Below are 26,372 nucleotides of genomic sequence, written 5' to 3' on the forward strand. Positions count from 1 at the left end.
TGTAAACTGCCTGTACCATGCTGCAAATACAACCTGAGTCCTCTGGAAAAGCATCCAGTGCTTTTAACTGCTCTCCACCTCTCCAGCCCCACACACCATTTTTGTTACCCAACTTCTCATGGCCTTAGCCTCCCAGTATACTTATAGTCACTATTATATAGTGAGTATGTATATCCTAGAAGGAAAAAGTTGTAGCAGTATCACCTCAGACAGCCATTGACAAACCTCCCTAATACAGTCCTGATGATGTCAGACTCCTGTATTAGTGGCTCACCTGGGTTCACATGCAGGTCACAGAGAGACCTTTAAGTTATGAACAGTTCCTAATTCCAGTTAGCACGTTTACATGTAAGGGCTCTTCACTCAGAAAAGATTTCCCACTGAAGTAGTGCTCACTCAAGGTCACATGTCTTCTCTGTCACCCAGTGTGAGAATGCAAACTAAAAGAAATAAGGTGTCTGAAGCTCCCAGCTCATTCTTTCTAGCCAGTGCTGAGGGCAATGGAGGAGGCAAAGGAATGCTGCTTCCCTGAGAATTATTAATTGCTTTTTCAAAATATGTGTTAAAGCTTTCAAAAAAGCCAAACGCACAGTGATCCTAAATGGAGCTGACACCTTGCTCCTCAATTGTGGAATAGCGTATGAGTGGGGCGTCCCCATGGACTGCCAGCCCCTACAATATTTATCACTGTAAAGATCGCAGAGCTCTTAGCCACTTGGAAATGTGTAAAGGCTCTTCAGATCCCATCCTCTCGACCTGTGTTTTCACATGTTAAAATGATGGTTGCTTTTTGTCTTGTTGTAGTGTCTATTCAGACCTGTTCTTCTACCACATCCTCAGAATAAGTGATAATGCTTAGCTTTTCAATAAGCTTAAAAAAGAAACCTGATAGGAAAGTGTACCTGAGTTGTGTGTATGAGTTTAATCTCATCATTTTCGAACAGAGGTAGACATTGCTCTCTAAGTTCAAGGCTAACTTGGTCTATCTAGCAGCATGGGCTACAGAGCAATACCCTCTCAAAAGAAACTGAAAATAAACCTAAGACGCAAATGTATTAATTTTCCATTTCCTGATCATTGAAGTTTCGCAACTCCTAGTCAGTTTTAAGTTCTCCACTTTTTTATGTTTGCAGAAAGCTAACTGCTTGGTTGATGTGTTCAAACTATTAATAAGTCTAAGGGCTCTGTGTAATGCCTTCATCAGTCATTGCTACTGCTGGTGCAATCCCACTGTAGTTTGCTTTAACACATATAGTTTCAAGGATAATTGTGTTGAAGAATCTCTTGCGGCCTCAGATGTAGAGTTTGTAGAGCAGTTCCCTAGAGTACAAAAAGCCATGGCCTTGATTCCCAGAACTAAAGAAACTGTGTATGGTCCAAGTAGAAGGTTCAGAAGGTCAAGGTCATTCTTGTCTTCATAGTGAGTTCCTGGCCAGCCCAGGATGCAGGAGACTCTATCTTTAAAAAACAAACAAACAAAGCCAGGCATGGAAATGCACACCTTTAATCCCATCACTTGAGAGGCAGAGGCAGGTGGAGGTCAAGGCCAGGTTGGTCTACAGAGTGAGTTCCAGGACAGCCAGGACTACACAGAGAAACCCTGCCTCAACAAACAAACAATCTAACAAAAAGAACCTATTGATATATGCAACTTAGTAGATGTTCTTTTAAAAAGGAAAATATTGCTTGGTTTTTAAAGTTTTTTAAAGCTTTTATTATCTTTTCATGTTCTTGAAAAATGATTTGGGCTGGCTTACTAAATAAGATATTAGTACCTTGCTTCTAAGTCTTAGTTCTGATTTACATATTAAATTATGCATGATAATTATGCAAATAGCTCACAATAGCAAACAATACCAAGTTTTGCCAAGCATCTCTCCACTTCCACCATCCTTATAAAATCCCATGAGTTAACGGCGCTGCTATTAGTTCTGTTCTTCAGGGGGAGCCATGAGTCAGAAACATGTAAGTGCATCATACCACCTCCTTTGAAAGGAGAATTCAAAAACAGTATAATTTATTTCCCCTGAATGTCTTTACACAGGTTTTCATTGAAAATATTGTTGATGAATGCACTTTTAGAATTGTCAGATCTGTCCTGAGAATGTGTGATTTCTGTAATTAAGTGTAGGTTTGATTCCTGTTCTCATACCTGATGAAGTTCAGGATCTTAGTTCTTAAGAATGCAAAACAATGGCAGTTGACAACTGCTGTGACTCCAGTCTCAAAGGCTCTGACCTCCTCTTGTGGCCTGAGGGCCACCAGGCATGCATGTGGAAATAAGTTCATGCACAAACATACATGCATACATATATAAAATAAATATTTTTTAAAATAACTAAATGTCTGTCTCCTGTGTTGTGATGATTATTGGAATATGACATCTAAATGCTTTTGTTCACAGTTCAAACACCTAAAGGGCTCACTAAGTGTTGGTCCCACAGTGATAGTCTTCCATTTCTTATGCATCATATGTGTATAATACGAACTATACTGTTGTCCCAGCTAATCCTGGAGTTCTGTCCCAGAGCCAGAGTTAATCCTTGTCATTTGTATATGTCTTCCAGTCAGAGGAGACTGGATTCAAGTCATACATGTTTTTAAAGATAAACACAGTTTTCTCATCCTACAACAAGTAAAATCTAGGACACCATTAAGATGACTGCAGCAGCGACCGATCTCCGGATGCACTGCTTGTGCTTCTGTGTCTACCTTTGTCCCAGCCTTGTTTATCCCTCTCTCCATTCCCAGTGCCTCTCTTCCTATTTTGATATTCTTGTTTTATGTCTCTTGAGGATGTTGGATGTTTATTATGGTCCCTAAATGGACAGATTTTTCCCTGGGCTGTAAAACTCTGTTCCTGGCATGTTCTTGGCATATGGTTTTTGCCTGGGCGGGGCTGCTGAGCGGGGGTCCCAGTGGTGCCGAGGCGTCAGTGCCCTTTGTTCTTGCTGGTGAGAGTATGACATTAGTGGTTTCAGCTCTTGTTGACCCTGTTCTAAGCCAGAGCTTTATGGCCTTTAAAGCACAGGGTATGTTTTCTTGTGATACTTTGGAATGAAAGAAAGAAAACTTGTCTAAATTTACAACTGGTTTCATTTACCAAAATGACTATTTCACTTGGAAAGTTTTGTCTTTTCTGAAGAAACTTCAGGAGATGGGTGGGCTTGGTGTCCTCTCTCACCCTCCACCTCCCAGCCCACACATCTGCACTAACAGATGCTAAGGACTTTATTCCACGTTTGAGATAGGCAGAACTTTGAGAAGGAATAATCAAGTCATAAATTTTTTCTTTTGTTTAAAGAAACATTTTAAAAATACAAATCATTAGAATGTTCCCACTTTATGTAACTGAATAAAGGAAAACATTTAGTGAGAAGGAAGGTCCCTGTGGCAGCAGTGGTGGCAGCTTCAGGAAACCTTGATGCTACTGAGATCTGTGTCCTTCAGATCTGCACTTAATCTCATACTTGAGTTATTGGACTGATTTAAGGTCTTGGTAACTTAGGATTCATGTTAGCGCCATGACCTTCAAAACAGATGTTTAAAGTGCTCCAAACTATTCTTCTACTCTTAGGCTCAAGAGAAAGCAAGTATTTCTTTTATGCATAAAGAAATAAAACAAAACCTTACACCTTAGATCTAAGGAGATGGTTCAGCAGTACAGAACACTTACTGCTCTTCTGTAAGCCCCAGGTTTGAGTCCCAGCACTCCTGTTGGGTGGCTTACAATCACCTGTAACTCAGCCACAGGGGTTCCAGCTTCTTCTTCTGGACTCCTTGGGCACTGCAATTACACATACATATACCCATACCTGTGTACACATAAATACAAATAATAAAAAGTAAGTTAAAACTTCTTGACCCAAGCTTCTGAGGAGGCCTCTGTAACATTTTTGGGTAGCATAAGTCCTGTTTGTAAGGCGTAGCTGAGCAGTTGAAGCTTTGTGAAGATTTGGTCCCACTGTTGGCTCAGCTATGGCTCTTAATGGAGCTGTTCTTTCCCTCCATCTCTTTCTTCCCCCATTTCTCATGAGAATAAAACAGTGAGTTGGGTAGTGTTTAATAATATTTATTGAAAGCTGCCCACCATAGGGCACAGCTTTTTGGAAAACTGCCTTGCTCCAGCTTGCTTTTCCAACCAAGTATTTAACCCAAATCTGAACTTGGCATCCGTTAGGCCTGCAGTTCTTTTAAACCAAATGATCACAGCCGAACCTGGGTGGAGCCTAGTTTCATGTGTGAGGTTTTCAATAAAACCAAAGTGGAGTGTGGGTAGAAAACCAAAGCCAGGAAAAGTGGCGACTGTGCTGACACCAGAGGAAAACCTACAGGCCTCTTACACCTTGTGGGTTCAGAGTTGGGACAAAATTAAACAGAGGCAGTGCTTTGGTCCATCCTGGACTCATGGAGACAGAGGCAAACTGGGCTAGTGTGGTGAGTTTGTGTGGTGAGTTTGTTACATACTCATGGGATTTTATTTTTATTTATTAGTGGAAGAGGGGTGTGTGTGTGTGTGTGTGTGTGTGTGTGTGTGTGTGTTATAAACCTTGGGGTAGGGATACAACTCAGTTGGTAGTGTACTTGTGTGGAATACAGAAATCCCGGAGTTTAGTGCCCAGACTTTCTATATGATGGTACAGAGTGTGAAGGCTCAAGGCTATCCTTGCTTACATAGATAGTAACACACCAACCCAGCCTAGGCCTCATAATACCCTGCCTTTTTAAAATAAATAAACATATGTTTGTTTGTTTGTTTTATACTATGTTAACCTCAATTTAAAAATATATAAGTTGCCTTTAGTGGAGAAAGTCATTTTAGTTTAGATATTTATTTTATTTCCATTGGATTTGAACATTGAAATATATAGCAGTTCACTGGCACTCACCTTTAATCTATAAATCTCAACAGTCAAGAGGCAGAGAGCCAGTTCAAGGCCAGCCTGGTCTACAAAGTGTGTTCCAGAACAGCCAGAAACCCTATCTCAAAAAAAAAAAAAAAACTAGAAAAAGAAAGAGAGAGAGAGAGAGAGAGAGAGAGAGAGAGAGAGAGAGAGAGAGAAATAGAGAAAGAAAGAAAGAGAAAGAAAGAAAGGAAGGAGAGAGAGAGAGAGAGAGAGAGAGAGAGAGAGAGAGAGAGAGAGAGAGAGAGAGGGCATCCCAGTTCACCATTGGCTATCATGTTTTGCTGTTCCCCTTCCCTTGCTGGTCTAAGGTGCACATGAGTTGTATCCTGTGGTGCACTTGTTGGTGTTGCTGATGAGCCATGGCTGTCCTTAGAAGAGTTTGTGTAATGCCTAGAAAAGACAAAATGAAGAGGGTACTGGAACTGAATATGTCAAAAGAAGGCACGAAATTCAGTCCCTAAAGATGACCCTTCCAGATGTTATTATTCCAAATATACCACAAACCTCCTACCACACCATTTGTTTAATGAATGTACTGTTTTTCTTGATGCATGTACTACAAATTATGTACCCTGACCTCAATTTTAATTAACTCTTCCTCTGTAAAGTTTGACAGCAGTCATTGGTGCTATGGATCACTTTCCAAAGGAGTCATGCCCAGCCCAGGCTGGAAGGACTGCAGGAGGCGAGTCTCACTTTTCTCAACAAGGATCATCTTTGATGCAGGGAGCTGACATGGGGAGATGATCCCTCTTAGCCACCTCTGCAAGGTGTCACATTCAGTGACAGAGCTGGGATCCAGAGGCTTCAGCTCTTCAGCACCAGCCTCAAGCTTTCAAGGATACCATGTAGCTTGCGAGATTTAAAAACTGATGTCTGGAGATCAAAATAAAAGGTTGTTCTTTTGTGGAGCCCATAGTATCTAAATTATGTGGACAGGGTGAAATGAGGTTGGCGCTGGGCTATGGAGCACAAGTATCTTTCACACGTGTAGGTTCATATATTCCCCCTTATAACAATACTCAGTTCCCTCCCTACAACCTGTCCTAGTCCATAGCAACTACTTAACTAGTCTGCATTTGTACAATTTTATTATTTTGAGGATGTTAAATAAATTAGATCATGCCATATATGGCCTTTGATACTTCCTTTTTGTTTTTTTAATAGCTGAACATAATGCCTTTGAGGTAAATCTATGTTTTCCATATATTAATTCTTATGGCTAGGGAGAGGGAGGCACGTGTTAAGCTTGTGTTAAACCATAGGTTTAACCCTGGGACACATACCCCAGTTTTCCTTTTCACTGTTGACTGGTATTCTATGACACTGATGGACCACGGAAGTTTCACCTGTTGGAGGACATTTGGACATTGTTGTCTTCAGTTCATGGCAGTTTCAAGTAACATTGCTCTGAACAGCCACCTGATTTGTGACTGTATGTTTAATTTCACAAAGTTGCCTAACCATCATAGTGGCTCCATCATCTTCTGTTCCCATCAGCAATGCGGGAGTTCCAGATGTTGCATGAGGCTTATTGAAATGGGTTCTCCAGCAAAAGCCATGTGCATTCCTCCGCCTTCCAGCCTTGTGTACATTACCCATGATCCTCCTCCTCCTCCTCTCAGCCCTGTGTACATTACCCATGATCCTCCACCTCCTTTCCAGCCCTGTGTACATTACCCATGGTCCTCCTCCTCCTCCTCTCAGACCTGTGTACATTACCCATGATCCTCCACTTCCTTTCCAGCCCTGTGTACATTACCCATGATCCTCCTCCACCTCTTTCCAGCCCTGTGTACATTACTCATGATCCTCCTCCTTCCAGTCCTGTGTACATTACCCATGATCCTCCTCCTTCCACCCCTGTATACATTACCTATGATCCTCCACTTCCTTCCACCCCTATGTACATTACCCATGACCCTCTTCCTCCTCCTTCCAGCCTTGTGTACATTACCCATGATCCTCCTTCCAGCCCTGTGTACATTACCCATGATCCTCCTCCCTCCAGCCCTGTATACATTACCCATGATCCTCCTCCTCCCAGCCCTACGTACATTACCCATGTCCTCCACCTCCTTCCAGTCCTGTGTACATTACCCATGACTATGCAGCTTTGTTATTTAGGCATGCAGATACAGTATGCTTATCCAATGTTTATGTTGTATTTCTTTGTAGTTATGGGTATTATAATATAAATACCTATTTTTTTCTCTATCTACTATTCATTATTCACCAATTTTGGTAATATTTTCTCCTCTATAGTTCTTTCTTCCACTATTTCTAATGTAGTTATCTTTTAAATTACCTTATATAAACTTGGATGGCATCAGCGAGTGATGTCACACATAATTTAGAAATTGAAGCATGAGAGGAAAGCTTGTTTTTATTAACCTTGGCCTCTCTGGCTTCTCCACCCCCCACCCCCCAGGCCCTCCGGGCTCCTTTCTTTGGTTTCCTTGTGTCAGGAGAACTTCTGTAGTCATTCTTCTACAACTATTCTGGGAGTAAACTCACCTAATTTTTCTTTATCTGAGAAGCCCCCAATGTGCCATTCATTCTTGGAGGATGTTCCAGCTGGGTGTGAGTTCACAGTCTACAGTTCTTGCCTCTCAGCACTCAAAAAATTTTGCCATATCTAAGCATCACTCGATACCCCACAAATATGTACAAGTATGTGTGGGGAAAAAATAAAGCATTGAAATATACATGCTATGGCTTCCTTTTATCCTGCCCTTTCTGATAAGAGTCTGATAGCTTTCAGAATGTGCCCATCTGCACCTGTCTCCTCTCTGCCTTCCAGACTCTTTCCTTGTTTTTGGTCTTCAGAAGTTCAGCCCTGGGCTGAGGCTGTGGCTCAGTGTTCAGCTCTTGCCTAACTTACACAGTGCCTTGGGTTCGATCCTCAGTGCAGCTACAAACTAAAGCTAGTAGAGTAAGCCTATGCAGCTGGAAAGATGGCTCAAGATGGCCCTGGCTGCTCTTGCAGAGGACCCGGGTTCAATCCCCCATCTCTATTAGGCAGCTTACAGTAGATTAAGCGTGTCTGCAGACACCTGCACTGCCATGTACACATCCACACACCCATATGTGTAGTTTAAAAAGAGAAACTAATTAGAATTCCTCTGTATCTTCTAATGGGCTTTGTGTATGTGTGTGTGAGGGTCTGTTGGGCTTCTTCAACACATACGTAGATCGCATCTATTGTGAAGTAGGGTAATTGTCCATTGTTCTTTTCCTCATATCTTTTTACCCTGCTTCCTTCTTTAACTCCTGCCATGCCTGTGGTGACATAACTAGGACTGTTTTGTGGCTTCCTTTGTTTTGTGTTTTAATTTGCCAGTTCTTCATTGTGTCCCTCCATTCTGCTGGCCTGTGACTCCTGCACTGAATGATTCTCCTGCCTCAACCTTCCAAGTAGTCACGAGTACAGGAGCATGTGCTGTCTCTTCATTCTAAGATGTCAATTTGAAAATGTATGTATCTTTCTCTACCTCAGACTCTCAGGAGAAAAGAATTTGCTATCGTCCTGCCTCAGCTTTCTGAGTCTTGGGGTTATAGCATGTGCTGTCACACAAGGCTAGGTGAGCTTTTGTTGATGGCAGCAAAACCATGGGGGAGTGTGAGCCCTAGAATGGCCATCTATTCTTGGAATCACCTTCTTGAGCCTCTAGTGCCAGTGTTTGAGATAAACCTTGCAGTTGCTCTCTTACCTGTCTTGTTTCTTAGTCTACATTAGCCCTATAGAAGTTCAACATGGCTTTGGTATTATCTCCTCGAGTGTTGACAGTCTGACAGTAACTTCAGTATTCTCTGCCCTTAAATGATGCTTGGCTGGGAGTCTCCAGACACAGCACTTCAGGCTGAGTGAGACCGACAGTGAAGTGAGGCAGAAGCCATTATCTCACCTCTGTGTGCACAGCCTGTGGCCTTTTCCTGTCCCATAATAAACAGTGTCAGCTCTGAGGAACTTTTCAACACCTATTGACAACCCATGTCCCTAATTCACTCTAAGCAAGGCTTTTAAAAACAAGCCAGAGTCCTAGAAAACAAAAAAGGGAGCTATACACCAATCTTATATGGATTTCCATCTAGAAACCCAAATACAGTTTTAACCAAATCCAACACTGTAATAAAAGTCCTATCTACCATGATCAAATAGGAGTTTTTCCATATTTCCTGTTACTATACTATATCACTGTTAGTTGATACAATAAGAAAAATGTATTATCCTCAATGCTAAAATATCCTTTGCTGAGATTAGCACTTCTTCCTGTAAGTTATCTGAGATAACTAGGGATAGAATCATGTATTCCTAATGAAGACTTGCTATATTAAAACACAGATCAATATTGGATTTAATGGGAGGTCTGTTTGGATTTATTCTTTTTACTTTTTTTAATTAGATATTTTCTTTATTTACATTTCAAATCTTATCCCCTTTCCTAGTTTCCCCTCCAAAAATCCCCTATCCCTTCCCCATCCCCCTGCTTCCCAACCCCCTCACTCCCATTCCTGGCATCCCTGGCTTTCCCCTATACTGGGGCATAGACCCTTCACAGGACCTAGAACCTCTCCTTCCATTCATGACCAACTAGGCCATCCTCTGCTACATATGCAGCTAGAGCCACAAGTCCCACCATGTGTTTTCTTTGGTTGGTGGTTTAGTTCCAAGGAGCTCTGGGGGTACTGGTTAGTTCATATTGATGTTCCTCCTATGGGGTTGCAAACCCCTTCAGCTCCTTGGGTTCTTTCTCTAGCTCCTTCATTGGGGACCCTGTGCTCTGTCTAATGGATGGCTGTGAGCATCCACTTCTGTATTTGCCAGGCACTGGCAGAGCCTCTCAGGAGACAGCTATATTAGTCTCCTGTCAGCAAGCTCTTCAACATTATAGGAAAACTGTTATTATATAATTACTGTGGATGTTACAGACAATGTATTAATATATAAAACATAGAGAATGCTAGAAAGATAGCTCTCGTGGAGGACCTGGCTTAGGTTCCCGGTACCCACAAGGCACCCACACTCATCTGTAACCCCAGTTCAGAGGATCTGGTCTCTGGGTATCTACATACACATGGTGCACATAAACTCCTGCAGTCCCACACAGAAGTAAGTAATAAACTTTTTAAAAAACAAGAGATACAACTACAAAACTCATCATTTGTAGGCAAAACATTATTTTTACCTTAAACGTTCCAGACCATCAACTTTTAAAACTTATTAACTGGTCGTCTTATCATTTTTCCACATAAGACGATACTGTAATCTTTATGATCTCAGCACGACAGTACCAGAAGACCATCATCCTTAGGAATGGTCCTGAGAAAGACACCAGAGACTGTATAATGAAACTACATACAGCTTATAATTGTGTGCTAGTTTGTTCTAGCACTGGGAAATTGAGATAGGATCATGAATTCAAGGCCAGCCTGGGCTACACAATGAGTTAGAATCCCAGCCCAATAACGTACATGCCTTAGTTAGAATGAATATTGCTGTGATGAAATATTGCCCCACAGCAACTCGGGCAAGAAAGGGGTTATTTAGTGTTCCTATCCCAAATCACAGTCCACTAAGGGAAGCCTAGGATGGAACTCAAACCAGCCCCACAGGGATGTATATGGAAGCTGACAAAGAGGCCATGAAGGAGGAACATGCTTACTGGCTTGTTCCTCGTGGCTTGCTTAGCCTGTCTTCTTCCAGAACCCATTACTACCAGCCCAGGGTAGCCCCTAATGGACAGGGCCCTCCACAATCACTCCATCACTCACTGAATTAGAAAATGTCACCTCCTTTGGAGGTTCCTCTTCTCAGACGACTTTAGTTTGTGTCATGTTGCTGTAAAAACTAGTAAGCACAATAAGGAAATATAAATAAATACTAATGAGCCCTCACATCTCTTCAAAGTAAAAAATATAAATATATATATATATATATATATATATATATATATAGTACATTCTGAATATACAGACTATATTTTTATTTTTTTTCTTTCTTTCTTTTTTTTTTTTTTTTTTTTGAGACAGGTTTCTCTGTGTAGCCCTGGCTGTCCTGGAACTCACTCTGTAGACCAGGCTGGCCTCAAACTCAGAAATCCACCTGCCTCTGCCTCCCAAGTGCTGGGATTAAAGACGTGCACCACCACTGCCCGACTTATGCAGGTATTTCTTATTTTAGAACTTTAATGCAGTCCTATGAAAATTATATTTAGAATTCTGAGAATCGGGGCTGGTGAGATGGCTCAGTGGTTAAGAGCGCTGACTGCTCTTCCAAAGGTCCTGAGTTCAAATCCCAGCAACCACATGGTGGCTCACAACCATCCATAAGGAAATCTGATGCTCTCTTCTGGAGTGTCTGAAGACAGCTACAGTGCACTTAAATAAATAAATAAATAAATAAATAAATAAATAAATAAATAAATAAAAGAATTCTGATAATCCTCTATGCATCTAAAGGTATAAATAGCTAGCAATTGATAGCATGACAGTGAAGAGGACATTTATTTTCCAACATTTTATGTCAAATAATTTCATCTACAAACACAAACAAATAAAAACAGGACAGCAACAATTAAAAAAAAACCTATGTATAGTACACTCTGTGAGCTCACAAGATTCAAGGCTGTAGCTTTGTATGATATATCCTCAGAATAGAACTTAAATTTATGAATGAATGAATTATGAGGTATATTTTCAATGTCACTAATAATGTCATGAATATAATCAACAACCTCTGGTGTCTCACACACACACACACAGCTCATCCTGCATTAGTTTGATCTGGGTAGGACTTTGCACCTATACTCACAGTACTGCCCATACTTTGAAGGCTAAAACAGAAGGACCACAGGTTCCCAACTGGTTTGATCTGTTTAACAAGACAGCAAAATTTAAAATTGAAGTAGAACTTTTCCCTACTAATATATCTTTTCTTTTTATTTTTGGAGTTATTTCTATATAATATACACTAAATATTTTTATGTGAATACTCATAGCTATTTTTAAAAATAATTTATTTGTTTGTGTTGATGGGGGTAGTGGGGAGAGACTTTTGCACATGAGTGCAGTACCATCAGAGCCCAGAAAAGGGCATCAGGTCCTTTGGAGCTAGACTTACCTATAAGGCAGCTGTGAGCTGCCTATCTATAAGGGTGCTTGAAAGACATTTTTAACCACTAAGCCATTTCTCCAGCTCTGCTTTTTAGCATTTCTAGCTGTCCTTTTTTTTTTCTCCTCCACATTTAATATGGTCATGATTATAAATAGTTAGAAATCATGTATGTGACTCATTCTGAGCAGACAAATTTTGGTGCTTTTGAAATGGCCTGGTGAGTAAGGAAAGAGTTAGCAGAGTGTGATGTGGCTTGAGAATTCTGTGCAGGCTGAGCACAGGAGTCTCCTCTTGGCTTTGAGCCAGGTAACAAAACCTTCTCTGGATTCCTGTGTCCAGACTAGCTTAAAGGACAGTATAGTGGACCTGGAAGCCTCCTGTGGCTGTCGGCTCGAATAGCCTTATGAGGAGCATCCTCAGATGTGGAGCTGTGAGGGAGTTCTCTGGGTACATGCATTTTCACACATCTGCACCTGGCCAGGCCCCAGAGTGAGCCTTAGTACTCAGGAATGCAATACGGACCGGCTGGGATGAATGCCACAGAATCTTGGCAGGTCAGGGCAAACATTATCTTGCTCCCATATGGTTTTTTTAGGGTCTTAAAAGGGAAACCTTACCTATTTCCTTAAACTGACATGCTGAATTTCCCCACGTACTCCAAAATCACTCAGTGAAAATAGATTTCAGAATACATATGTGACATTCGTGTATAGCATCTGTCATCAGTGTTCCAGTGCAGGCCGGTGGCTGGTGGGGATCACAAGCAGTTTGCATTTATGTTTAAATGGCTTATCTTTGAAAACCTGGTCTGACAGATGAAGACCATGAAAGATTGCATATTCTCAGCCTGTCCTTTCTGCTTTTTCTCCTGTGCACCTCCTGAAGTGCAGTGTGCAACTTCTCCATTGATGATGTCCTCCAGGTGAACACACCTCTTAGTGTTTTTCTTGTCTCTGAGATCCATCTTACCCATGCCCTGTGAAAACTGCTAGGATGCCCTCGTGCACCTGAAAGGCTCCTACTTTCATAGGCAATGATGACCTAGTGTATGTGAAGAGTGAATCTGTTTTTTATCACTCTTGAGCAAGCCCAGTCATTCTCACAGGGGACTTGACGCACAGTAGGCACTCATTAAATGTCGACTGACCTTTCTCCTCTCTTGCCTCATTCTTCAGTTCCTGATCCCTCCAGAGAACCATGCATAACCTGCCCGACAGTTTGGCTTCTTCCTCTACATGTTTATTATTAGAAGCTAAATAAAGTAGCAACACCTGTGTCAGCAACTTAGGGGCCTGAGCCAAGGGTAGCGTTTTGGTGGATTGTTCTTATTTCATTCTGCATCACACCCTGGTCCTTCTGAGTCCAGCATCTCTGAGGATGGTTGGTTTGCAGGCTTTAGGAATGGGTGTGCTGGTGTTTTCAGTCTGTCAGATGTTGCTGTTAACTTGTATCTGCGCCTGTATCTCTCCCCCCCACCCCCCATCTGCACACTCAGTCTAGAGCCAGGTCAGATATCTTTGACCTCATTTCTTTCACATTGTTTGTCTTTATTTATTTAACACCAGTGGTTTCCTGTTGGATTATTTAGATAGCAAAATCATTTCTCAGGGCAATAAGATTTTGTTCCACAAGTTAAAACAAGGGTAGTCTTATTAATAATTTAATAAGTCAACAATGGTTGGTCTTGGGTTCTTTGTTTTGCTATGTTTAATTACTAAGGTCATATAGTTTTCTTGGTCTGAATTTATCAGTCTAGCAAAGGAATGATAATCTAACAGCACACCTTAGTTTGTTAATGTCATAGTGTTTAGAATGTTACTGTCAAGTACTTGACATAGAGATGTTTCAAGTCTTTATTTTGTTCATTGTGTTGATGTTGGGGTGTGACTCTTACATCTTTTAAGTTATTGAGGCTGGAGGGTAGAAGTGGAACAGAATGGGAAATTACCTTAATTACTTGATTTTTATTTATTTATTTATTTACTTATTTGTCTAGTGTTCCTTAGTGAAAACTTACATAAAATTGTTTTTCATTTTAAAAACAAGGGCAGGTTTAAATGCTTTGAACATTATAGTTCTAGTCCATTTTCTGTATGTTGCTCAGCATCACTGATCTGCCTGCCAAGTGATCCTCAGGTGTGGGGTTGCAGCAGGTAATTTCCTCAGCAGTCAAGTACAGATGCTTTTCTGTGTTAGAAGATGCTATCGGCTCACCTGGCCTCCAAATGACAGAGAAATCCTTTGTTTATTCATTTAGTAGGCAGATTAACCCTAATGAAGATTGGCTTCCTGGAAACAGATACAGGTGATAATAGCAGATCCAGCAGGAAAGGAAGACCAATTCCCTTTTCTTTCTTCACTTTTAAATAATGGTGGCTTTCATGAGCCAGTGTCTTAAATGAGAAAGGAATGCAAAATATCTGAACCAAAAACGCAGATTTGAGTAGTCAACCTTTAAGTTTTAGTTTGAATGTCTTCCTATGCAGAGAAGTCTCTGATTTTGGAAAACAATTGGAGAGCCTTTCTATTTTCATTACTTTTAATTCCAAAGACTACTTCATAGTGTTTGCCCAGGCTGGCCTCAAATGTCTTACATTTAAATGAAAATACTCAAACACTTTCTGCAGGTTTAGGCAGAACTATCCTGTGGAGATGGCAAGTGGGTCCCTAACACGTCCTGTACTGAGAGCTCTGTGAGTGAGGCTATAGTGTCCCCAGCCTCTCTGCATGTGACATTAAGCTGTACTGTTGTGTGCGTTCCTTTCCAGTGTACAGGCTGCCTCAGTGCCACTACTCTCTGTTCTCAGGCATCGGAAGATCATTCATAGAGGTGCACCACGACTCCCCAAAAGTTCATGCAGCTGGTTGAGCTCTCTACTTTGATGGAGCTCTTGGTGATTGTTGCTGAAGACATTTTTATGATAGTTTCATGGATATTTGATGAAATTCTCAGTTAACAGCTAATGAAATGCACGGTTGCAAATGCAACTCTTAGTTTTGCTGGTTAAGGATGGGGCATTACAGCATCGTTCTGTGAATGGCTGAGAAGATCCGTTATCCCCAAGGCAAAATGTACAGGCACAGAAGTGAAACTCTCTTTATGTTCAACCAAGCTTTTCCAGATCTCACAGCTATGATTTATTCTGTGCTCTCTCCAAAGACTTCCAGAACGTCTTCCTTTACATAGCTTTATCCATTGGAGGAAAAGTTAAAATTCTTGCCCTCCCCATCTAATGCTGGGGGTGAGCTTTTCTGTGTGCTTCCGTAGCTGCCTTAAAATCTCTGGAATTTCAAGGAAGAAGTAGAAAAACAGAGTTCACCTTTGCATGAATGTTCAGAATTTATGATTTCTCTAGTTAGGGGCTTGAGCTTCTGCTGGGCTGGTGCTATGGAGACTCGTGTATATTGTGGGATATGTATGGAGTGGAGCAGTAATAAATTCTGAATGAATCTTTTGGTTTTTACTTAAGATTACTTTATCCTTAAAACTAATGTTTCTGTAACCTCTGACCAAGTACAGAAGATCCAGCATACTTCCAAGGGTGAAATTTTTCCTCGCCTGTTGCAAGCAGCGTAACTCATTCCAGTTGTGCCGGTGACTGCCTTGCGTGCATCAGAACTGTATTCATAAACTCCAGACCATCACCAGGCCAGAACACCATCCTTTAGTATTATTTACCTTCTGAGGGGGAGAAAAAGAAAAGAAAGTGATTGTGGTCCGTTATCTGTGTGCAAACCAAGGCCTTTTATTAAATGTCTCCACCACCACCCCCCCTTTCTTTAGTGAAAAACTGAAGGACAACAGTCATTATACGATTTTGTATTTTAAGTATTTTCATAATCCAACATAAATTGGCCCACCCAAGGATTATGTCTGCCTTGTAAGATGTGTTTATATAGCCATTGGGTGAAAGATTGCAGAAGTTGAACCACTGGTTTTGAAAGTTGAGCCAGGCCAGGGAAAATCAGGATACAATTTGGCACTTACGGAGACGAAATGATTTCCTTTTTAGCTGTTGATTTCTACTGGGAAATGTATCCTTGGACTGAAAATTGCATCCGGAAAAATGTTTATGTAGCGTTTTTTCAAGTGACTGATTATTCTTCTAACCTTTAACATGAACTGTGTCTAATTTTGGTCTTTCTTAACTCTTTCAGAACCAGGCCTTTTCCTTTGTAGGAAGCAATACAAATTCATGTTATCACTTTGCATGCAGAAGTATGTTATTTGCAGGACACCAATATTGTCAAATGTGTTAAGATTTCTTTCTGGGCTATTTACCCAAGCAGTCAGTAAAACACCCTGGATTAACCTCCCTTATCACAGGCTCTTAAGTTTTATATTAATGCATACCTTTAGAGATTAGGTCAGTCCACTTGAACAGCCATATGTCCTGCCTCTCTCCCTGTCTAACCACCACACATGAGGTAGAAGCTCTTTGACGTTTTCATGGGTGATATCTGACCCATGGTGCACGGACAAAGTTCAGTGCTTGCTAGATTTTCTCTTGTACACTCAGTGACCTCTCTGGCCAAGCTTTTGCTAAATCTTGTCTATTTTGGGCTCTATCTCTATGCAAAGGCCTGGGTTGATGGACGATTTAGTGTTCAGTTATCTCAGATGTCTATGACAGGGTGGCCTTGGTGATTATCTCTGTCCATTGCTCCTGTTCTAGTAGTGCTGTACAATGAATGGCTTCCAGCTACATTGTCTACTTGTAATTAATTCCCCAACTGCACCAGCTACATTATCTTATCATGATACCATATCATGTCCTAATGATGAGCAACACAGTGTATGCAGAGCCCTGTGGGATACAGTGGAACTTCAGTTTCACAGGGATTCCAAGGCCCATTTGTCTGAATTTCCCAGAGATGGAAATGAACAAGTTACCATAGTACAGAGTAGACTGATCCCTAATCTGAAATCTACCACTCAATACATTGGGGTATTGGAATATTTAGGAGGTTTTGATTAGGAATATTTAATTAATTAAGCCTGCATATATATTCTAGAATGCAAGATACTCTGACCCTGAGCAGTTTAGATGAGGTCTGTTAAGGCTGGTATGGTATGAAACCCATGTTCAGTACTTAAGTGTCCCTCCCTTCTTCCTTCCCTCCCTCCCTCCCTTCCTCCTTCCCTCCCTTCCTCCCTCCCCTCCCTCCTGCCCCCCTCCCGTCTCCCTTCCTTTTTCTTATTGCTTTATTGTTGAAGAAAGGAGACAAAATGAGAATTGTATTGATAATTGCACATTCACACACAACCTCTGCTATCCAAAAAGGACAAGCCAAGAAGCACACTCCTGAACACTGTGCAGGGGACGCCCTTCTATTCGGTACCCCTCTGAAGGAGGAACCTGCAGCGCATTTGTGTGGCATAGTGGAAGACACTCCTCAGAGAAACACCACAATTCCCCCTGAGCTTGGAAAAAGTGATTAAAGAATTCGAACGTAATTACCTCAAGTTTGGCTTTTCTTTTAAAGGACCCATTCATCTTAGAGATTCCCTGATAATCTAAGTCTGACAGCTGAATCCGTTTTTTTTTTTTTTTTTTTTTTTTTTTGGGAAGCCTTCCACCAGTAGAAGTGTGAGCAAGGATAAGCGCATAGAAGCAGTCCTACAGGAGGCCTGAGTGGAGTCAGCTTTGGCTTCTCTCAGGTTCTGTGCATGATTCAGAAGCAGGAGGTGATTTTAGTGGGTGTGCAGAGTCTCCTTTAGGTCCAGGCTTGACTTGGTGATACACAAGGTAGTGAAGTGCAGAGTGTGTGGGGCACCAGGAGGCATTCAGACAAATCACACTGCCTCTGTCGCTGCTTACAACTATGCAGTTGTATTTCAGAGACAGAGAAGTGATGGACAGATCTTCAGCTCTTCTCTGTTCTGAGTCCCTGAATGGCCATAGAAAGTTCCCAGCACTTGAAGAAAGGATGTAGGAAAAGAGCAAGCCAGCGAGTGTGCAGGGTGTGCAGCAGAATCTCTTGGCTTCTTTGTGTTGCCTGTGCACCATCATGTCCGACATCTGGAAGGCGACGGCATGTCTGCCGTCTCCTCCAGCATGGTTGTGCGTCTGCATCATTGTTCTAGCTGGTACATTTCTTTTCGTTTTTTTTCCCGGGGGGTGGGGGGAAAAGGGCAACTTTTGGTCTGTCACAGGGTCAAGTGATGATTAGTGGTTCCATCTCCCCTAAACACGTGACTTGCCCAGGAAAGCTAAGTCAGTTTCCAAAAATTTGGTAACCATTAGAGTGCTTCCTAAGTCACTTCCGGATGTCAGGCCCAAGGTGGAGAGGGGACGGGCTGTGCTGAGTGCTTGCCAGTTCTGCACCGAGGGGATTTGGTTTGGCAGCTGATTGAGCCAAGGAAACACTCCTGCAAGTGCGGGGCTAGACAGGAAGCACTTTTGAAAGTGCTGTTTTGATAGAGGATCATGAGATCAGGCGACTAGCTGTGAACTTTCCACATTGCCTAGGCCTTGCAGCACTGTGCTGGGGACCCGAGGGGAGAGGGAAGGAAAGGAAATCAAAGGAGCTAAAGGCCTAGGAAATTTTCTGGGGAGCCTCAAAAATTACAAATTTCTTTGAAGTAGAGGACCTTACTAGATGATTCATTTCTTGTTTGCTGTTCAACATTCCAAGGCCACCGTTCACCTTTCCTTCCATTCTTAACAAGGTTGTTAACCTAGAAAACCAGTACAAGCCCCGTCCTTTCTGACCACCTTTCTACAGCTCTCGGAAGATCACTCTTCCAAGGGAAGCAGCACATTGAACAAAGGTTGTACTTTCGTAAGATAGACATTTTATAATGATCAATTTTGACAACTTGGCCTGGCCGCCATGTGTCTCCCAGCCCTGTCGGTGGGTGGGTATTTGTCAAGAATGAGAATATGTCGGAGTCAGGCTGCTTTATAGCGGCCAGATTGGAGTTTCAGCTTCTAGGATTTTCGACATCGCTGACGCCCTCTGGCAGCATAGAGGGGCTGTGCTGTCCTTAGGGATCCTGTTGGAGAAGAGCTTCCTGCCCACGGTTTTGTCACCCACAGACTTTTTAAAAATTATTATTATTTTTTAATGTCTCTCCTTGGAAATGACTCTTTGATTCGTCCAAATCTTTCAGAAGTCTGCAGGAGTCAGACCTAGCTGTTGCTCACAGCCAACGTTTCAGTTGTGTAAGGCAGTGTTGCAGACTGAAAATGAGAAGGAAAATCCCCTTCTGTTGGCAGGGGGATGTGCAGCTCTGCTTAGACCAGCAGCGCCTCTTGCTTTGTTACTTTTGTTCATAAGAGGTACTGCCGTATCCCACGGCCTCATCACCCACACTGCGGCTGCCCTTCTGTAGACAGCTGGTATTTCCCTCATGGAGTGTATGTTAGTGCTGGCCCATGGGATCTGCAAGATATAGCCACATACTTTGGAGATAGCTGAAAGACCGCCTTCACCTTTACCAAGTTTCTATGCCTGTTTTTAGATCACTGTGACACCTCAGTGTAAAGCTCACTCAATTGCTTATCAGGACTTAATCATCATCACACAAGTATTTGAATTCTGTCTCCCAGGGCTCCTAAAAAAAACCCAGCAAACAAAATGTCTTCCCAGTTAATTATGGGAAACTATTCACTACAATTTCCTTGTCATTTTAACTCTCTTATATCCAAAAGAATAATCAATACAACCCTTAGACCCCATTCATCAGAATACCACACAACTGATTCTTAATTACTTGTTGCCTGGAGCACTGTATCCAGACTGGTCCCAAGGCCATTAGTCATTGTAACCCTGCCACTTTCTCCAGTACAGCCCCCCAAAAACCCTAGCCATAGTGTAGATTTTTTCCATCTCACTTCTGCCCTCGAGGACCTTTGCTTGTCTGCTATTTTACAACCTGACATGTTTGGAGTGGGGATGTAGATGGTGCTTGCTTTACACCCGTCCCAGCATCCTAAGATCTTGGCAGAGTTTTTCATCCCAGAATCACAACAGGTGATAGTTTCAGTTCCAAAGAGGAAAATGGGGGCTGTTTTTTTAAATATAGATTAGAAGGTGGGTCTTGCTTTCATGATTTTGGGTCCTTTGCTCTTTGTTGTTGTAGGGTCTTCAGTAAAATTTAATGACACACATACTTGTGCTTATAAACCACGGTTGGCTGGCATGGAATCGAGCTCCTTGGTGTGGAGGGCAAGGTCTATGGGGCACCCAACCATGTGGGAAGTGTCACCCCCATGAAACCTTACACGAAGACACGAAGGAGCAGAGTACAGTGTAGTTGGAACAGTGAGTCTTAGCTCCTGAGCAGATGTCTGACATAAACAGTAGGTCTTTGGCTAAGGGCTACCTGTGATGTCTTTGAATAGCCCGACCTGTGTACAGTCTTTCACAGGCGGATAGGTTAAGGGCGTTTTAAATTTCACATTAGGAAAGCTGATTTTTCTTTTGGGAGTCATGGCCTCAGCTCTTAGCTTGTTCATTTGCAGAATCACCGTCTCGGTTGGTTTATAGCAGAATTTGCTTTCTAGTGTCCTAGAAGAACTTACCACTATACTAGACTATATTCCTTCTAAAAATAAAGGAAGTTAGTTTCTGTATTTACATAAATCTTTTTAGCACTCCAGCCCATTAAGACACTTAGAATAAATGTTCAGAAATTAAAATATCCCTGAATTTTGGGGAGTCTTAGCAACTCAGTAGCATGCATAAGAAATAAATGAAGTGTGTTTTAGAGATAAAGAACTGGGGCATTAGAACCTGGCAGGTTGGGGCATGTCTGTGACCCTAGCGTGTGGGAGGCAGAGGTAGGAGGATTATGACGGTGAGATCCAGCCTGGGCTACACAGGGAAAGCCAGAAAATCAGGTTAATAAATAACTCATATTCTACTTTCTGCCTGCACCTTCTCCATAATTGGCATTCTTTCAGCTTTTAAGCCATTCGTAAGACCTGAGATTGTTTATATGGGGAATAGAATTCTAGGCTCTAGAGTAGCAGTTTTCAACCTGGGGTTTGGGACCCATTTGGGGTCACATATGAGGTACCTGCATATCAGATACTATCATTACGATTCATAATAGTAACAAAATTACAGTTATGAAGTAGCAAGAAAAATAATTTTATGAGGGTGTCACCACAACATGAGCAACTGTATTAAGGGGTCACAGCATTAGGAAGGTCACAGCATTAGGAAGGTCACAGCATTGGGAAGGTTGAGAACCATCGGTTCTAAACAATCTTCTGCACCTAGCCAGCTCAGTTAACTTGAATAAAGAAATCATCAATGATCTCTAACCAATTATAGTTAACTTGGGTTATCTCCAAGATACTTTTTAGTAGGGGATAATACTACGTCTTTATAACTTTATAAACTAGAAACTATACTTTGTAAAGTAAATACTAGAAGGTTCTTAGGCCAGAATGGTTTCTTTCTTAGTGATGTCATTGAATACAGGTAAGAAGGAAGTTTTGATGGTAATAGTCTAATTTATCTGAGGTTCCATTGGGGCTACCAAGTTTTGATTTAGGTGTGAAATTATTAAGGCTACAAATTACAATCTATTAAACAAATTTGTGATCATTTGTAGTTAAAATGAAATGATATTCCAAACTCCTGTAATTAAGTCTATCCAATCTCTGTTTGCCTTGGCGTCCTGCTGGCCCTGCCCGCCTTTTTCCTGCACTGGGGCCTTTCCTTCTTGTGACCTCTGGGCCTTTTCAGCCTGTGGTGGGCACTTGTCTGTTTTTCTTTCCCCGAGAGTGCTGAGTAGTGACTTGCGGTGTGGATTCTGATTTATCACAGAGCAGAGCTGCCCCTCAGGGGCTGAGCAGCAGCACTCATGAAGGAACCCTGATTAAAAAGAGTGGTGATGAAGACAAATGCTTCAGAGGGAGTTGAGAGAAAACCAGTCCTTGGCGTTCCCCACAGCCCTCTGAGCTTTTGAAAAGGAGGTGGTGGTAGCCAAAGGAAATATTTCTTCTTTGTTGTTTATTTCTCCTGGTGATGGAGCTGGCTTTCCTTTCCTCCTGGGTGTTCTGATTCTCACTTGTTAACTGCTTTTCATGCAGGGTTGTGATTAGCCCCTGGCAGATGCCTTGCTGTGCTCCCCTCCCCTCCAAGCTGCTCCACCCCCAGCCTATACCCACTGAAAAGTCTTTAGACTTGACACTTTCGCCTACTTTCTCAGATCGTTAAATCACACTGCTCTTTATATTTTCTCTAGTGATTTTTACTAAATCTGATGTTAGATGCCCATAATCACTTTCCCTTCTTAGTATTTTTACAAGAGAGAATGCTGACAGAAGAAAAAGAAACCAATTCTGGTCCACTGACAGTTTTCAGCGTGACTGGGTCAAAGCTTTGCAGGTAACGGTATGCCCATGACACACTGTGGAATGACACCATTCCACAGTTGAGAACACGAATGAGAACTTTTCAGATAAGTACCATTTCTTGAGCTTGGCCTTTGGGTATCTCAGAAATCAGTAATTTCAAGTCTGTACAATGATGACCCCCTACCTGCCACTCACCAAGTGAACACCAAATTCTGTTTTCTTTAGGAATGTTCTCTAACAATGGTATATATGGCAAGGTCAATGCTAATAGAGATTAATTATGCTACATTTGCACAGTGAATCAGAAGATTTCATTGAATGGTCAAAATTTCACCTATAGCTATACTTGGGGAAGAGTATATGTGACCCGGAAGCCTGGCGGTACTCTAAGGAGAAAGATGAATACACCTGTATAGCACCTTTGCATACTTTGTTAAGCACTTTTGTTAAAGGCATAGTGGAGATAGACAAAGGAAAGATAAAAGACATAGTCCACCCCTCCATCCACTGTGAAGGGACACTGTCAACCACAGACAGGAAAATGCCCAACATTGGCCCATAATCTGGCATCCTAAAGAAAGCATTTAAAGACCACAAGGTATTTAAAATATACCTTGAGGGATATAGCAAAGAAGGGGGAGTTATTCTCACGAAGGGAGAGATTTTTGCCTTAATTGGAAAATAAGTAGTATTAGTTTTAGTGAGGCAAGTACAGGTTAGAGCAATGTTAGGAATTAACATAGGTGCTATATGTACACACATGTCTTCCTTTGAGAAATGGAAGACATAGAATATCAATATAAGTTAGATTGGTAGTAACAGGAACATGTATGATTTTTAAAATATTTGTTAAGTACAGTGGTCTTTGTTCTCTGGGCACTTCTAATTTAATCTCCATTTAATAAATGAAGAATCCGATGCTCTGAGGAACTTTGGGAAGCCTTGTGCCTAGATGATGGCCACTGAGACTGATAGAGGCAGGACCCAGAACTCTACAGGCCACTCTACATCCTTGTTTAAAAGAAAGGAACAAGGTTAGTTGTCACGTAGTAATAAACAGGTAATAAACAGGAGATGGCATGACTTTAAGTAAACACTCCATGTAATGCTTAGGTTACCATCTTATCCATCACCTCTTCCATTGATCTCTCTTTGTGTAGGCAGTATTCAAAATCCTGCTTGCTAGTTTGATATTTTCAAGCAGTCGCTGTCAACCATTTACCTTCTTGTTCAGTAGAACACTGCAAGTTATTCCTGCTATTCAGCCAAGCCATAACCCATTGACTGCTCTCTTTCTCCTCCTCTACCAGACTTTCCAAACTAGGCCTTTACCTTTCAGACCAGGTTGTGTCACCTCCTCTATGAATTTGTCAATGATTTTCTCTTCGTCTGAAGAGATGGCTCAATGGTTAAGAGCATGCACTGCTCTTACCAAGGGCCTGAGACTGATTTCAAGCACCCATGTAAAGGAGTTCACAGCCGCTCGTAACTCCAGCTCCAGGGCACCTGGCACCCTCTTCTAGCTGCCAAGGGCAGTTAATTAATCCTTAAAATGAGAAATTCGGACTAGACAAAGTTCTGGATTATTTTGGTTCTAGAATTATAGAGAAATATTACAAAGTTGGGGAAACCATCATGGGAGAAACATTTTTAGAAAGAGGAAGGAGCTGCGATCGTGTGATTACATTATAAGTTAATGAGAGCTAACATTAGTTGAGCATATTCTTATGTATAGTTAATTGTAATTAAATGTATAAACATCTTATCTAATACCATTTTCTTACATCATCGTGTCCCTGATAAAGACTGGGTTGTGTGATATGGTAAGAGCACTGAGGCTCTTAAATGATGTGCCAGATGCCCTGTGTCAGGATTCACATACGGACACTAGTAGGTCATTATAAGGTGGTTAGTATTCTCAGAGTATAGCAGGTGACTCTGAGTGGTTTCTCATTGGCTGGTGCTTTTTGACACTTCCCTAACTCTCACAATTCAAGGGCATACTATGTTAGTTCTGTCGAGCTAGTTTAAGGCTGACTTTGCCCCATTAATCAGATCACATCAATGTCAAGTGCCCACTAATTAACACAAAATTTGTATCTGCATTAGGTAAATGTCATTTCACCACAGTGGCCTGAAATAAGCCTTTTTATTCCCCTGAGTAGCATTCCATCTCATTGTAAGTATCACAGAGAAGATAATGACAGGTCATATGTCATGCTCATTTGTTCTTCAGCACAAAATAGCTGCAAGATACCCGGTGCTTCCAGAGCTCTGAGGGCAGCTGCACTGCTGTATTTATTATTTGACCAGTGAAGTTGTCACCTTGAAGTCCTGTGTGCACACTCTAGCAGGGGCTGGCAAGCTACTGCTACCACAAGTTCATATTTAGCCCAGAGGCTAAGAACAGTTTCATAGTTTTACAGGATAGGGAAAGAAATCAAATGAAGAAGAGTTTCATAAACCCTGACAATTCTGTGAGATCAGATGTCTGTGCTCATCCTCAAAGGTTTGGTGATGGCAGCCACACGGTTGGCATCCATGTGCTGTCCGTATCTGCGGCCGCTCTCCGCGTGCAGAGTTGAGCAATGTTAACAGACACCATATGGCCCAGCTAGTCTTTCTGGCTCTTTATGGAAAGTGCTTGCCAAGCAAAGGTTAGCTCCACACTTGATGTACAAAGCCTCTTCCTTGTCCTCCCTCCTTTTCTCCCTCTTGCCATTCTGAATAGCTGGTTCATCCCAGACTCCGCACACTCTCTGTACGTCTGCCCATGCCATCCCTTCCTGTATTATGGCTTCCAATTTTTGGCACAAGCATCACTTACTCTGTGCATCCCTAGCCAGCATTCTGGCTACAGTTTGCTTTTGGCTGTGAGCATTTCAAGATTGGGAGCATGTTTTGTCTGTCTGTCTCTCTCTAGAATGAGGTCTCTCAGCCTGAGTATGAATGTAGGCTATGAAAGATGACCTAATTATTGTTTCTTTTTGGGAGAAATCACACAATCCAGTATATTGCTCAAAAGGCACACAACTAGCAAGCATCTACCAAGGCTCAAAGGACTTAGTGCTTGTTTCCACAGCCCGCATCTGCTTAACCCTGTTACATATTGGTCAGATGTTTGCCATGCAGTAAACCTTTTTAGGTAAAAATGCATGGACCTACTTAAAATGGTATATGTGCATAGCAGATCTGAGCAACTCGTGTCCCAAACTACAGTTGTATTGATTTTGTTCAAAATGTGAAATGCCATTTCTTACCATGACAACTCTGTACATGTTCTGTAAATAGTTCTGTCACTTGGATTTTCATTCCAGGATCAAAGTGCCCAAGAAAACCAGCTTCTAAATAGACAAGTTTACTGGGGCTCACAGTTTTGTAGCACTCAGGAGCCTTTGCTTTAGGCTATGGCAAGGCTGGCCTGTGGGCAGAGCGTTTGGCAAGACAAAGCCCCCTTGCTAGGGAGCACAGCAGGAAGAGTCCGGGTTTCAGGATCACCTTTGAGCACATGTCCACAGGGAAGCCCATCACATAAGTTTCCATCTTTTGAATGTGCTACCACCTCCAAGAACCTAGCTTTTAACAAATAGTCTTGGGGACATCGCCACCCAAGCTAGGACAATGGAGATGGGTTCTTTGCTGACATGGCAGTTTGTTTTGAGTCCTCAGGGCCAATTTTCTCTCACATGTCTTCATCTGCTTAGGTGGTAGAGAATAAGCACTCTTACACTCAGTGTACAAAACTTAAAAGACATGCCATTATCAGTGGCGCTTTGAGACAATGGTGCTAAGATGTAACCTCTGCAACTGGTAATTGGGGTATCACTGTCTTCTGGAACTTTCTGTAATGATGGGAGCACTCTGCTGTCTGCACTGTCCTCTGTGACAGTGCCACACACCTGGTGAGTGCTGGATCTATGGAGCAGGTTAATATCATTGTAATTATATTTAGCCATAAGTTGCTAATAGCTATCATATTAGACAACGTAAGTGTTCAGATCTCTATGTCAATAAAACCACAAGCCTTAG

At 41.9% G+C, this 26,372-nt stretch overlaps 1 protein-coding gene across 26 annotated transcripts in view; it reads left to right on the forward strand.

The window, feature by feature from the left end:
- Bcas3 (breast carcinoma amplified sequence 3) overlaps positions 1 to 26,372 on the forward strand; it is a 472,949-nt gene that overhangs the window by 244,121 nt on the left and 202,456 nt on the right. Inside the window, exon 25 of one of the 26 annotated variants that reach the window (XM_006532542.4) lies at positions 5,516 to 9,356. The exons of the other annotated variants lie outside the window; for them this stretch is intronic. Coding sequence (XP_006532605.1) covers positions 5,516 to 5,520 — 5 coding nt within the window. The 3' untranslated portion in view covers positions 5,521 to 9,356. Of the gene's footprint in view, positions 1 to 5,515; positions 9,357 to 26,372 lie in introns of those variants that run through there. 26 annotated transcript variants of the gene reach the window in all.

Source organism: Mus musculus, chromosome 11, assembly GCF_000001635.26.
Source record: "Mus musculus strain C57BL/6J chromosome 11, GRCm38.p6 C57BL/6J".
Classification (NCBI taxonomy): domain Eukaryota; kingdom Metazoa; phylum Chordata; class Mammalia; order Rodentia; family Muridae; genus Mus; species Mus musculus.